Source organism: Elephas maximus, chromosome 1, assembly GCF_024166365.1.
Source record: "Elephas maximus indicus isolate mEleMax1 chromosome 1, mEleMax1 primary haplotype, whole genome shotgun sequence".
NCBI classification, from domain to species: domain Eukaryota; kingdom Metazoa; phylum Chordata; class Mammalia; order Proboscidea; family Elephantidae; genus Elephas; species Elephas maximus.
Genome location: NC_064819.1, coordinates 5,343,138 through 5,359,019, shown reverse-complemented (window position 1 = coordinate 5,359,019; position 15,882 = coordinate 5,343,138). Strand labels below are relative to the sequence as shown.

Here is a 15,882-nt window from a genome sequence, read left to right as displayed (position 1 = left end):
GTGAGTAGATTTTCCATTTCTTAGATTCAGGGTACAATCGGTGGCTTAGTGGGAAGAAGGAAGACACTGTGAAAGTGTTGGTGGCCGTACCTTTCCACAGATGAGGATTGGGGGAGGGTGCTCGGGGGGCAGCGGTCCTGGCTGGCCAACTCTGACACAGAGCACAGTGTGGGCGGTGGGTGCCCTGCTGACCAAGCTAGTTCGGAGCAGACGAGGCAGCTGGCAGAGCTCCAGGGGCGGCAGCAGGTAGAAACCTGGAGCCAGAGCCCCTGCAGAGTCCCTGATTATTCATCTTTGGTAGCAGGTCAGCACACTTTCAGTCACATCCACCACAGTGACATGTACTGAATATTCACACAGGGTCAACTTGTGGTCACTGACACACTCCACTATCCGCTTCATACATACATGTACTGCTCAACTCTCTATCCAAATGTCGATCTCCAAAGAGGTCCAAACAACTGACTGAACATTTAAGAATACATTATATTCATGCTAATATTTTTTCCTAAGCCCATGGAAGCTTTTGTTCCCATTTGTCTTATTCTCCACACATTCTAACGTTCCATTTGTCAAGGATCCATGCCACTCCAGTCTGCATATCCAGGTAGTACCCACTGTATATTTTTCTCATCCCTGGATAAAACATTGCCTTGTATAATTTTTCTGAACACACTAATTCAAGAGCACAATGTGTATGGGCAGTGACTCGGCTCGTTGGTCTTTGTCAGACAGGAGAATATGCATCACCTAGATCAAGACTTGGGTTTCAGGGGACGACAAGGGAAGATCCACTGTCAGCATGTGTAACAAAAGAATGGATTCCATGTTTCCACACTGATGACTGAGCACAAAGGAAACCTATCTTGTTTCAGGGCTTATGCTGTTTGTTTTAAAGCAACAGATGGGGAGGAAGAATAAGGGTGATGATACATGTCAGTGCTGCTTATTATCAAGTAGTCCTTACAGTGTACTGTGCATCGTGCTTCATACACATGCTAAACACTTCATATACAGGATCTCATTTAATCATCATGACAACGCTATTCAAAAAAACCAAACCCAGTGCCGTCAAGTCGATTCCGACTCATAGCGACCCTAGAGGACAGAGTGGAACTGCCCCATAGAGTTTCCAAGGAGCGCCTGATGGATTCGAACTGCCGACCCTTTGGTCAGCAGCCATAGCACTTAACCACTACACCACCAGGGTTCCCAACAACCCTATTAGGCGCTCATATTTCTATATTATACAAAGTGGTTATATAACTAGTTCAACTAAGACTGAGCTGGTATTTAAATTCAGGTAGTCTGTACCCAGAGTCTAGGCTCTAAGACAATACATTATCTAGATATTTGTATGTGGGGAAAAAGGTTAAGAGATGTATGCTTTGTGCTTTGAAAGTGAGGAAACATCTAATTTCTCTCTCTTTTCTTCACTTAATGAGATGTTTGCACTGGCTTAATATTGTTATATTCTTCCTACCAGGTTGGCTGCTTCTGATGCCTCCTATTTCCATTTCCCTTAACCCCCACTAGCCTAGGATCCACTAGATTAGTTAAACCATTGGCCCATCTTTAGCATATTGAGCTTTTGAGCTAATATGCTAGCCTAGTCATCCAGTATTTGGCTACAGGCATAAAATACTCTCACACATTAGATAAGGACAGACCTACTGACCAATTACCTTTTACTTGATGGACATACAAGGATTAATAAAGTATTTTGAAGTGATTGAGTACAAAAGAATAAAAATGCAAAGAAATCTATACTGGGGCATACCACATCAGTGTATAGCAAGGATTTTTTATTTTCTTTTTTAATTTTAAACATTTGTTAACTTATAAACCTATAAGTGACTAAATTTAAAGCACTACATAAGCAACTGAGCACTGGAGAGTGTCCTCATAATGAGGGTGCCCCCCTTTTCTTTAGAAATAATTTTAAGTTATTATCTTAGGGGTCCAGTATTTAAACATACACCACTTAATGATGCTAGTTAAGACTTGGCAAAGTCTCTTAACTAGCTACTTTTGGATGCCACATAATAAAAAGTCCAAGCTGCTATTTGAATACTACTAGTTTGAAAAGCTAGCTGCAAACTGCTCATGAGAGTGCCCTTTGGATACAGAAGGAAATAGGTGGGCAGCGGGGCTAGTTTTGGTCTCAAGAATAGGCATTGAATGAATATGTTAACTTCAGAGATAATTGAACCTCTTCAATTTTCATTGGAAAAGAAAAGAAAATCATATCTGAATTAATAAATTGCCTTCATATATATATATACCTACCTCTCAACCCAGGCTTTTGTCCTTTAGGTATTTTTAATGTATGGTTCTTCATGTGAAGAGTTAATATTCATTTAGCTGTTTCTCACGGTGGCCCAGCAGGATCAGCCAACAGCATTCCACACCCACCTCCCCATTTAGCAGATAAGTAAGCCAAACTCAGAGTTAAGGGTCTTGCTGAACTCTACAACATAAAGCACTAGGACCAACCTTAGCTCTCTCATTCTAAAATCTCCCAGTCAGCCGTTGAACATAGGACCAAGGTCCTTGTTGTCCCCTCCTTTTGAATATGAAAAGTTGGAGAACTTCTTTTTCAGTTAAGTGGTCTACACTTCACACTCTTACACAGGAACCCATGAACTCTGGCATACGACTCTAAATAGCAGCAGCATGATGATGGAAGAATAAGGATAAAAAAACTTCCTTGGCGAAGCATCTAAGGAATAATAAGTTAGTAGGATAGAATTAAGAGAATGAGAATTACTAATGGTGCATGATGCAGCTAAGAAGATGATAACAGGGTGGAGCAAAGACGATAATAACAAGACTGGAAGCAGTTGAAAAGGCGAAGAAAGGAGGGTGGGTGTGATGGCTTAGCAATACAAACGGTCTCTTATAAATGAGGGTAGAGTGCATTTGACCAGCTGTGAACAGTGATGAGAAAATATTAAGCTGAGTCATTTAAATAGTCTGAATAATAGTAAGAATAATAAATAAAGTTCAGTAGATTGAGTATAATATGGCACAGTGATCTCCAACTGCTACATAAATGCTGAAAATTGTTTAGCTATTTATTTTCAAAGCTGGAAACTTAATACCAAATAATCAGTGGAGGTTTAAACCATTTTTCTACTTGACACTTGTGTAACTAAGACACAATTGTTCACTGGGCTATTATTGACCTGCTCCATTGTCATGTACTTAGGAAACTTTTTCATTTAAGCTACTCCTTTCAGCCAAGCTGGAGCAAAGCCTACTCTGCAAAGAAGACTAGGTTTCCTCAGGATCCAGATTTACTGAGTGTCCAAAATCCGAGTAAAACCTGCTCTTTCTAAGCTTATGGCACAAAATGACAGGAGATCAAATTGGAATATGTATGTATGCATTTGTCTTTATGGTTTTGATTTATACTCCTTTTTCATTTCCAGTGTGTCTTTATTCAGTCAAGCTGCTAGGAGGAATTTAGAGAAGTGTGCGCTAATTATGTTGCAAGATAGGGCACTGGGGTTGGGGATAGGGTTTAGGGGTAGTAAGACATTCTATCCCTAATGCTCCTTTCTACTTTTCTGAAAAAGCCTCAGTGGGGGATTTAAAGTTAAACCTGGTTTTTGATGATATAAATGGAAGGTACCTGAAAGTCTGAACTCGGTTAGCACATTCAGTTTATGGACAGTACGTATGGGGAGGTGAGACCCCAGAATTCAAAAGGAAAGCATTTCCTATTACATCCTCAACAGGCTGTATCATCAAGAAAAATTGATTTGTTGATCAAATTTCAGGTGAGATTGTATTGAAACTAAAGGGCGGGATTAAGAAATAGACTAATAAAATTATATCATGTCAAGAAATTTATCACTTTGCCATTACCCTTGCACTGATAACAATATTATGGGAGTATAAATCTGAGGGGAAAGTTGAATTATTATTAAATTTCCCAGATGCTTGGGTAAAACCTGATATGAGCAATAAAGCTTCAGGAGAACAAAGAAGAAGTCTCTAGTTACAGGTCCATCTGTCTTGGGCCAAAGGCGCCAGAACCAGGATGAAGATGCATGACCTGAATTTGATCTCTATTAACATACGCAGATCTCCAAAATAACTGTAATCTTGGTGGTGGATTTTCCAGTGGAATTTAGGGTCCTATTTGTAGTGTTAACCACATTCTGATGTTATCCCCTACTTAGATTATTTTTGCTTAAAGTCTCTGTATTTTAAATGTCACCTATAGCTCTTTTTGATACTTTAATGTCAACAGAAAGGAAAGGAGAACACTTTATGGGAGAGAAAATCCTACAGGCATTGAAATTCATCTGTTTTTTCATTGTTTGAGTAACTAAGCATAAAAATATATATCTATAAATGTTCCATGATGCTTACTATTTTTCCCCTTTAGAGCGTGTTTTACCCACAATTCCCCACCCCATTCAAGGTCAGTATGGTTTTTATCACCGTAGCTTTTTAGCTGGGTCATTCTCCATCATCTATAACATGCAAAACACACAAGGGGGAAAACACATTCACAAAATTCACACACAATAGAAATCTTTTTTTTTTCCTTAAACTTTCAACGGAAAAATCAATCCATTGCTCCCAAACCAGTTGATAGGCATGTAATAGGTCTGTCACCCAACCTAACTTCAAGTCAGTCAGTAGCTGGGGAGACAATGCTAAACTCAGAAATCAATTTATTCTTCGGTCAGTATTTACTACAAGTAACTATGATCACATCCTTGGAACACAATCAGTTTGATTTTTTAACCCCCCAAAATACAAATCCTCTCCTACATCTGGAAGGTTATACAATCTGAATCTGAAACCCCTGCTAGTGCTTGGAAAGATGAATTAATTTACTGCCAAAGGTTAAATTCAACCATATTACAAGAAGGACATTACTTTTTCTTAAGATATTAGCCTGTTCATGAATGGACATGGGGAAGACAGGGTGGAGAGAAGGGGTGTGCTTGTCTCATTATGCAGAGAGCAACTAGGGGTACATAGAAGGTGTATATAAATTTTTGTATGAGAGACTGACTTGATTTGTAAACCGTCACTTAAAGCACAAAAAAAAAAAAAAAAAGCCTATTCAGGGACTTTCCCATTGAACCATAACTATGGTGGTAAACATGAATGAGAAAACAAGGTAGGCGTTCTGAATTCCTTTTCATAAAACTCTAGGCACTCAAATTAAAATTTGCCTTCTACATCACATTTAGATGCAAGTTTCAGCCACATCCTTCTAGCTTAAGGCAATTTGAAAGCAAATCGGCAAATAAAATTAAAGCAATGTAAAAAAAAAAAATCTGAAATGAAACTAACCTTCTTTTGAAATTAAATTCCAGAAAAGTGATTGGCAAATAACAATCAAAGACCTGAGAAAAAATGGAAACTAGGCCACATGGGGCCTAGTGTGGAAAAAATAAATCCAATTAAACAAGGTTGTTATATATAATATAAAAGAAATGTGCTCAGAATTAAAGGTAGAAAGCTGCTGTTTTCTAAGTTTGAAGATGGATCAGGTTTCATTAACAATTGTCCAAACTAAAAATTAGACCAAAATTGAGTACAGATATTCAAAGTGTCAAAAATTAAATATTTTGCATATGAATGTATTCAAATATGCAAACCTTTTAAATTATATCTTAAATGAGGATTGCGACGTTTCAAGGATAAACTAGACGGTTTAATAAAAGGTTTATTCTTAAATAAATTTTAAGAAGAATCCAAACTATTTTTAGTATAAAAGATTTAGAAAAACCCTGTTGAATAAAAAACTTCCCTAAAATATTGATGAAATCTGTTTCTTAATCCAGCCACTAAAAATAAGGACTGTTAAAATGTGCCTGTTTTTTACACTTGACACATAACTTAGTCTTCCTGGGAAATATCCCATTTTGAATTCCTGACATGCCACAGTTATCTCCTACTGTTGCTGCAGAGGTTGACACCATTTTATCATGCTACCATCTTGCAAATATCTTGATGTGACAAACACATCTGCACACTTTTGTCTCAGTGGATCACATCTTCAAAGAGGCCATGCTCCATCCAAGATGAGCCTTGTACAATGTCACTATGATGCTAGGTATACTTTGTGAGAGACCATTCTGTAGCCACGAAGTCAAATATCTGATCATGCATTTTGATACATTTAACATTGAAAAAAGTGTAGCCTTATACACTGTTCACAAAGGACAGCAGTTGGCTATTAAAAAACACTCTGGATGGAGCACGTGGGGTTTTACTGAGCTTTTTATTTTCACATATTTGAATTGTTGATGGGAGAATGACCCTAGTATAATTTTACGTTGTAGGTAGATTATAGTTAGCTTCCTTAGATACAATAGTTTTTAGAGAACATAGTTTATCTGACTACTAATACTTTGGGCTTCTGCTGGTGGAAATTGAAAAGCTGTTCATTGAGACTTGAGATAGCTGGTGTGAGAGGGTGGTATAAGAAGACAGTCCCCTTTTAAGTTGTCTGTTCTTTACAAGAACATGAACTTCCTAGAGATCAAATCTGTTTTCTCCTCCTATCTCCAATCAAGATGGTGAAAGAAATACTAATAGGATTCTTAACCCTTTTTATAGTGCCAAGTAAGTACCCAGATATCTATGAAAAGCATACCTCATTGTCTAACAACTACTGCACAAGACAACTTCATCTAATTAAATATCTTCTATTTTTTATTATCATCATTCATGTGAAAGCCTAAATTTGAATCCTAAAGTATTGACATGTGTCTAAGAAGCTTGCTGAGGTAAATGGCATGAAGAATTTTGAAAGTATGGTAAAGTCATAAAGATCTTTTTCTACCCCCACCCTCGTAATAAAAAAGAGAATGCTCTCTCCTACTTTCCAACCAAACAGAAATGTAGGCCTAATATCAGCTGCTTCCTTATTAATCTCTCTCACTGGAGGGTCTCCCCTCCTGTCCCCACTCTCCATGGCCCATCAGCTGACTGGTGATAAACAGCAGAGTCGCAGAAGGAATTCAGTCCTAAACCCCTTCAAGCGGTGATTAAACAAAAACAAGGCTCAAAAAATCAAAACGTAGTTCCCTTGAGTTTTCCTGCATCATATTGCTTGATTTTTGGCAACAATGATAGTTATAAAACAAGTACCTGGAATTGCACCAAAGCGTAATTTGTATTGGTGTGGCCAATCAGAAATTTTAAAATGCCCTCTCCCCTTCTGCCAAAAACAAAAGTGTGCTTCCCTGCTTCTTAATTTAAAAGAGCTATTTAAATAAATAAGATAGTGTTCCAGCCTTGATCTGTTTCTGATGGGCGTTTTTCCCCATTAATTTGAATTTAGGTTTATTTATTCTAAAATGAGGGCTGAATTGCACAGGCCGCATTTGCATAACTATCCCTGACTCTGTGCTGCAGAAAACCCGCTGAACTGTAAAATGACAAGCGAGGAGGCTCCAAATGTCTGAGGGGTCTCTTCTCACTTTGTTCAGTTCAAATCATTTCCTGGGGCCTCTGAACACTTGGAAATGATAACCTTGCTGCTTCCCGCCACCCCATGAGCCTACTTGGGCAAAACCCTTCTTCTTCAGGGTGAAGTGTACCTAGAGACACCCTCACCTGTAGACAGACTGTGGGTTCAGAAGGAGGTGACAAAACCAGCCTCAGAAAGTGAAAGAGAAGGAAAGTACCAGAATGAACCTCCATTGTCTTGTTTTTGTTATAACAGAAGGCAAGCATTCCCCTGAGCCTGGGGATCTCTGGGCTCAGTCAGCCCATCTTCTCCTGTCACTGCCACTTAAAAAACAAAAAAAAAACCTGGAATACATTTGCCTCCCATCTGATTATTTATCCCAAGTGAACAGCCTTTCTAGTCACTAACCCCGTGTGCCAAGTGAGTTTGGGAAATGTTGAGATTATCTTCTAGGCTCAGGCATTGCAGTGGGTTTTTTCACAGCTGCTTGCCATTCAGTCCCTGTTTTTCCATTGATAAAACACAGTACACATGGCTGGGTTTGCATGATTAATACAGCTATCTAAAACTCTCCCTGAAAACAAAACAACACCCCCCCACCAAATTAAAGTTAAAAAAAAAAAAAATTTGAGACCCATCCCACAAGCAAACCATCCTTGCAGAAAGAAATCTGAAGTCAGCCTGGCACGTTCCATCCTGAAGGGGGATCCGTGTTATTATGGGCAGCCCCTGGCCTGAGAACAGGGGAAGGACGAGGTATACCTGCCTCACCTGGCCCTTCCAGAAGTAGGATCTTGAAATCAGGCGCCACTGGGATGAAGGGAAAGTGGGAAAAAAATCCTGAACATCTCCCATGCCAGGAAAATGAATGGATAATCCCTACAGGTTCATTTCTTTCATTTATTTTCTGTAGGACATCATCCTTGGTACCAATGAGAAATGCCTCTTTTCAGCTCCTTATTATAACAACAGTTTCTTGTCTAATAATAATTAAAATATTAATAGCCACATTAGAATAACCAACGTACATGGTGAGTTTATCATGTACCCATAGAGTCTAAGAAAGTAACATGCACCTTCAACCACTCGTTTTAATCATCAAAATGCATCCGAATTCTAACCTACCCCTCCCTGTCCCAGGCACATGTATAAATATACAGTACACTAAAAATCACCATAATGTATACATTCATCTTCATTAAATATGTACCTGTCTTATGAAGTTTGAACTTCACCTAATTTATTTAATGTATGATAATGCCTGAAGGCATAATACCCAGTTACCTTAATAGTCATACATTTTTACAAAATCCATTTTCAAATATGCTCAACACATAGAGAGATATACGCCCAGCTCACACAGAGATTTATCTGAAAGCGTTCATCTTTAAAAACCATGAGCGAGCTACCTGGCCCTGGCACATCTAACTTCACACACTCATTCAGGCTGATTTACGTACACACCTCTATTCATCATGGATAATTACTAGCATTGTTCTCTGTAATTCAGTTTTTCCAACTGTGAAATGGGAAAGAAATTATATTTTTCATGCCTACAAGTTCAAAGTGGTGTTTTAAATACTATAATAAAATTAAAAAAGAGCCTTAAGTTCCTAGAAAGTGTATTGAATTTCAAACAATCATATTCAGATACACATATCTCTTATGATTTTGAAAAGTATTGCTAATATAGCCATGTGCTTATAGTGCAGCGTGGCTTTGTTATACTTAGATGTATTACGGATTCTGAGGGTGTCTGAAATGCCCACACTGCCAACAGATTTAAATAAATACAGGTGCATCCCCAAGCTAAATAGAAACAGTTTATTATTGTTATTATAAATACCATATTACACTTTAGAGGGGCTGCAAAATAGCATAGTTCTCTATTGGGGATGGCACACCAGCTTGTGTGTAAGCATGCCTGCGCATACACGTGCACGCACACACGCACGCATGCAAACACTCTTTTCAATGGATACCAGTCATACACATTACCACCTGTCAGACTAACCCAAAGTCATCAGCCCAAAGAACCTACCCTACCTGCTGGTCAAAGGTTTAAAGCATGTCCCAGAAAGGGTTTCAGTTTTTACATACATCTTCTCCTTCTCTATTGGCTGGCCAAAACAAGGGCCATGTTTCTGCTGATAGAATCTTGGCAGCCATGTCAACGCAAATTTGACAGCAAGATCATTGGCCCTGATTACTACACATGAAAGTAATTCAGAGTTGGTATTAATACCTGATACTACCCTCTGGCTCCTATTATGACCAACAATCTTATTTCCTCCAGATTTTTTTTTTTAACTGCTTGTGAACCAAGTGGAATAGTTGTTCCAATATTTCACCTGGAATCAATACTTCACCTGCCAATCCTATGACTGAGACCTAATTGTAATAGGTTTTCTGTTCTTCCCAATTCTGTGTTTTACTATTCCCATCTAACCACTCTTTATTCTGTTCTCTGTTTCCCAAACTGTTCTTGTTCTCTCCATTAAACTTTGCAAGCAAGGATAAATTTATTCACACCATTATTTAAATGTCCAAGAGCAGCTTGACAGTGTTACCTCTCTCAGAATTTACATTTAACTTCAAAGTTGTTGTTAGTTGCCATCGAGTCAATTCTGACTCATGGTGGCCCCGTGTGTGCAGAGTAGAACCGTTCCATAGGGTTTTCAAGGCCGTGACCTTTCAGGAGCTGATCACCAGGCCTGTCTTCGAAGGCGTCACTGGGTGGGTTCAAACCACCAAACTTTCATTTAATAGTTGAGCGCTTAACCATTTACACCACCCAGGAAACCCTAGCTTCAAGCTAAATGGCTAAAAATCCTTCAACATCAGTTTAAAGGTAGGAGAATTGTTAGTGCTGGGACCCTCTTCTAATGCCTTGTCCTGTTTTCCTAGCCTGGATCTGCCTGCCGCTGTCAGGTTTTTGTGGCGATCACCCTGTTCTTACTCCTTGATGTACTATTTTGACTTCAGAGCCAGCAGGGATTTGAAGATGAATATATTTTTGAAAAACCAAGCTTCCACTAAATTTTAATGTGATGGAAATATTTCTCCTCTATAAGCTTTATGGGAAAAAAAAAATCTTTCAAAGTTACAATTACATCTGGGGATTAAGTTTAAGTAATTGACAGTCTTGTCTTTTTAATTAAAAGGAAAAAGACTGGTTAACAAGAGCTCAGTGAGGTTTGCAGAGGAAAATGTTGGAATGCTGTCCCAAAGGGTGAGGAGACCAGGATCTTAAATTATCAGAAAATGCTGACCCAGGCCCCTCTAGTCTTTACAGTGCCCTCCCAGTGGAGTTTGCCCTAGCATTTGAATCAGTGTGTCATTTGGCATGATGGGAGTGGTCTACTGTGAGGAGCATTGCTGAGTGAGGCCAGGAAAGATGTCCTTTTTGGGGAGCTTACCTATGGGTTCAGGAACTCTGAGTCGCCTAAAGTCCTTTAAAGAAGTAGTACTACTTGAAAAAAAAAGAAAAAACAGACCCATTGCCGTTGAGTCCATTCCAACTTATAGTGACCCTATAGGACAGAGTAAAACTGCCCCATCGAGTTTCCAAGGAGCGCCTGGCGGATTTAACTGCCAACCTTTTGGTTAGCAGCCATAGCACTTAACTACTACACCACCAGGGTTTCCAAATCTTTTCCAAGAATTCATTCATTGGTACAGTTCCAGTCCTTGACAAATCTCATACATACCCATTGCCATCAAGTCGATTCTTACTCATAGTGACACTATAGGATAGAGTATAACTGTCCCATAGGGTTTCCAAGGAGCAGATGGTGGATTCAAACTGCCCACCTTTTGGTTAGCAGCCAAGCTCTTAACCACTGTGCCACCAGTGCTCCAGTGTCATACATAGCCCGCAAAAAGCAAAAAACTTAATTTTAATCTTTCCATTAACTCTCCTTTTTGCCTGAAATTCTTGTTCCTAATATCTGTGTTGATTTTCTTTTTCTCCATATTTTCAACCATATTCAACTTGCATTACCTTCATTAGCTACACACTTTCTCTTTCAGACACTTCAAACAAAACCCAAGAAAAAATTTTGATGAGGCTAGCATTCACTTCTACACACTGGTTACTGCTCGTGCAAACACCACAAAGCCATTATCCCATGTACCTAGAAGAAACACCCACTTCTGAAGAGGCAAAATAGAAATTAACCTTCGCAACAGCTTCCCTTATACAATCACTCTATCATCACCATGTTCTTTCATCATTGCAAGTCATTTGTAGGTATTAAATTAAACAAGCACCTCTCTGGGGGTGGGGGGCGGGTATCAGTTTAAGTGTCCCCACCCTACATCTCCCCTTGTGTACAGCTGTGAAGAAACACACCTGCCAAATAAGAACACAGCATGACATAATGAGTCTGGAATTCCAATTGAAGGTGTTCATATGTACCCAGATGTATGATGGAAGTGGCCAGAGCGCTCACTAGGGCTACACTGAGAATTGCCAGCTCATATCCACCACAAATCAGTGTGGGGAGAGACCTTACAAGTCACTTATCATGCTTCCTAGTTGGTCCCTGGGGAGCCAAACACCATAGTTTAACACACTGTTTTGCTTATCACTGGGTCGATGGTAAAAGACAATGCTTCCCACATCTCTGCAACACATATGTACACTTAACACCTAGGCATTACCACTAACATAGTATGTTTACTATAAATCATAGTTACCAGCCCATTGTACTTTCTATCTGCCCCATACAATAGAAGGCTCTGTCGTAACTATCCACTCTCCAAATATTGCAGTCCCAGTAAGATGAATGATTTTTTTAACTGCCTGAAACCCTAGTAGGTTCCGACTCATAGCAATGTAGGAGGATATTATTTGGACCAACTGTGGCAACTTGTTTAAAAAAATAAGCAGGAGGAAATAACTGTGCCTTGGCTGGGTGTCCATTCATCCTACCATCCCATCCACTTTAGCTCACATAGCACCAGGCATTCCCAGCCATGTCCAGTGTTGTAAAATTGCCTGACCATTCTAAAATGCTTTCTCAATCCTATGTGTAGATTTTGTATGATTTGGAAACGGGAAGTTTAGAGAATAGAAGAAGCTAAAAAATGAGCAGTAGCTTGCATTTCTCTTTGCTGAACCTCAAGTTAAAGACTAACTTGGGAAATTTGTTTTATTTTGCTCCTCGTAGTTCCAGAACGCAGGTAAGTTTACCATTATAAGGTTACAGTGCTGAAAATGACAAGATCGATCTGACCTACTGGAGTTTGGTCTTTCCCTGGGAGGTCCACTCCCCTCTTCTAACTCATTAATACTGTGACTTCTTGTTCTTCGTTTAGACACACTCTCCACTTTTTCTCCCCTTTGCTTTGTAGAGCACCTTTTAGAGTTCACATTTTCTTTTTCTTATAATTTCTAAACATTAGGAACACAAGAAAGAACCTTCATTTTTGATGTGCAATGGAAACTAGTTTTTGCCCCCTGTTAACTTTGTTTGGTAAGTCATACTATTTTGATTACACCATTCATCCACTCTAAAGAAAAAGAAAAACACTACGTGAATCCCTGTTACGTACCAAGCACTGAGCTAAGTCTTGGGTTTGATGGCAGACAATGAGCCAGAAACAGCCTCTGCAATGAGGGAGCTTACTGACCAGATGCACAAGTAGATGATGAATTAAGTAATTGCAATAAAGTGTGGTCAATCCACGTTAGGATAACTGTGAGGTGTTTAGGGAACACCTAACAGAGGCATCTTAGCTAGGCTGGGTTTCCATGTGAAAGCAAAGTTTAAAAGGCAGACAGAAGAAAGGGAGGAGAGGGACAGGTCATTCCAGCCATGCAGAGGTCTAGAATGCATAGAGAGCTGAATTGAAAGAGGTTCAATACTAAATTTAATTAATTTTCTTAAAACCTGAATAAACAATTTTCCCTAATAACTTTCTTCTCTTTCTTTGTACCTGGCCCGTTTTAAATAAATGAACGAATGAGTCAGATAAAGCAGTGGAGTTAAAGGAGAGAGACTGGGCATTTCCACCTGTCTTTTTTTTTATACTTCGAGGACAAGGACAGCACTTGTATTTTAATTGTATAAATGTGTACAGATGTCACATACTCTGTGGTACGTACACTATTCAAGGTTAGTTTTCCGAAGGATACTGAGAGCCTACTAGCTATCTAGAGAAATATCTAGAAAAAACTCACATCCTCTCAATAGGTGGATTTGACAGTAGATTTTTATTGTAGTTGTAGGGGTTGTCCTGTCGTAAGGGCTATCAGAATTCCTGAGGAGTGCAAATGGTTAATGTGCTAGGCTGCCAACTTGGAGATGGGCAGTTTGAACCCACCCAAAGACACCTCAAAAGAAAGGCATGGTGATTTAGTTCCCCAAAAATCAGTCATGGAAAACTCTATGGATCACAGTTCTACTCTGACACACATGGGGTCACCATGAGTTGGAATCAATCTGATGGGAACTGGATTTTTAAGGGAGCATCAATATTTTCAGGGAGTTGCACCAGAACATGGTTGTAATGTTATACTTGGAGTCAGTAACATAGCAGGAGTTACAGATAAAGCAGACTTGTTACTCAGGCATCCTGGCACTTTCAGTAATAAAGTCACTGGAAAGGGCCCAAAGCAGAACTGCAGAACTTCCTACCTAGGCCTGCACTGTGGTGGTTACTGCCATAGCAGCAGGCTCAAGGGTGACACAGAGCACACCAACATCTTCTAATCCTTTATCTTCTTCTTTTCAGGAGCTTTAAAACCCCAGGAAATGTCACATTTTCACTTGTTTTCTCTGCATTCAGATCTCACAGGCCACTTACCTCGCTTCATGGTATTTGAACATTTTTGATCTTGCAAAATACAAAATGAAAATGTACGTTATGTGGATTAAAGATCGTCTTACATCCCTTAGGATTTTGAACCTAAAATGGGTCTGCAATTCACAACTTAGGGCTGGGAGATAGAAAGAGAGGAGTAAAACCAGGAAGGATGAAATCTCTAGAGACATATCCCAACCTTCGCTTTTCGCTTTTCACCCTTTTTAGCAAGTCAGATAAATGAAGGTACACAAGGCTTTAAAACATACATAAAGTATATGTTTTTAAACATAGGAAATAAAATCTACTTTGAACCAAGAGCTCAGTAGATTTGGGGCTGAGAAGTGGTTCTTTTTCAATGAGTTGACTACTAACAAAATTCAGAAGGCCAGGGTTTCACCCGCAGGTGCAATGGGGGTGTTCTAGCTGAAGAATAGAGTGTGTAAGTCAGAACTAACTGTCCGTCACTACAGCCGATTCAAGTACATTCACTTCTGGAATGTTCTTAATCCTATACATATTTTTAGGTGGAGTAGCCTAGGGAGGTTTTTCATAAGGTTTTCACTGGCTCATGCTTTTCAGAAGTAGACTGCTGGGTCCTTCTCCCCAGTCTGTCTTAGTCTGGTAGCTCAGCTGAAACCTGTCCTCCATGGGTGACTCTGATGGTATGTGAAGACCGGTGGCATAGCTTCCAGCGTCACAGCAACACACAAGCCCCCACAGTACGACAAACTGACAGACAGACACTAGTGACACTAGTGACCGAAGAACAGATGAGTTCTGAAATGACATCAAGGACATCATCCATGAAGAAAGCAAGAGGTCACTGAAAAGACAGGAAAGAAAAGACCCAGATGGATGTCAGAGGAGACTCTGAAACTTGCTCTTGAGCATTGAGCAGCTACAGCAAAAGGAAGAATCAATGAAGTAAAAGAACGGAACAGAAGATTTCAAAGGGTCTCTCGAGGAGACAAAGTAAAGTATTATAATGACATGTGCAAAGAGCTGGAGATGGAAAACCAAAAGGGAAGAACACACTCAGCATTTCTCAAGCTAAAAGAACTGAAGAAAAATTCAAGCCTCGAGTTGCAATAATGAAGGATTCCATGGGGAAAATATTAAATGACACAGGAAGCATCAAAAGAAGATGGAAGGAATACACAGAGTCATTAGACCAAAAAGAATTAGTTGATATTCAACCATTTCAAGAGGTGGCATACGATCAGGAACCGATGGTACTGAAGGAAGAAGTCGAAACTGCTCTGAAGGCATTGGCAAAAAACAAGGCTCCAGGAATTGATGGAGTATCAATTGAGATGTTTCAACAAACAGATGCAGTGCAGGAGGTGCTCACTCGTCTATGCCAAGAAATATGGAAGACAGCTTCCTGGCCAACTGACTGGAAGAGATCCATATTTACGCCTATTCCCAAGAAAGGTGATCCAACCAAATGTGGAAATTATAGAACAATATCATTAATTTCACACACAAGGAAAATTTTGCTGAAGATCATTCAAAAACGGCTGCAGCAGTGTCTCAACAGGGAACTGCCAGAAATTCAGGCTGGTTTCAGAAGAGGACGTGGAACCAGGGATATCATTGCTGATGTCAGATGGATCCTG

The 15,882-nt window shown here is 39.5% G+C and overlaps 1 protein-coding gene across 3 annotated transcripts in view; it reads left to right on the top strand.

Annotated features, from left to right (window-relative positions):
* The window catches only part of LSAMP (limbic system associated membrane protein), a 991,063-nt gene that overhangs the window by 843,230 nt on the left and 131,951 nt on the right, over positions 1 to 15,882 (top strand). For 2 of the 3 annotated variants that reach the window (XR_007516473.1, XM_049877029.1), the window contains exon 7: positions 4,400 to 4,435. The exons of the other annotated variant lie outside the window; for it this stretch is intronic. Coding sequence is in view for 1 of the 2 variants with exons in the window: in XM_049877029.1 (XP_049732986.1) it covers positions 4,400 to 4,435 (36 nt within the window). In the remaining variant the exon portion in view is untranslated. The remainder of the gene's footprint in view (positions 1 to 4,399; positions 4,436 to 15,882) is intronic. 3 annotated transcript variants of the gene reach the window in all.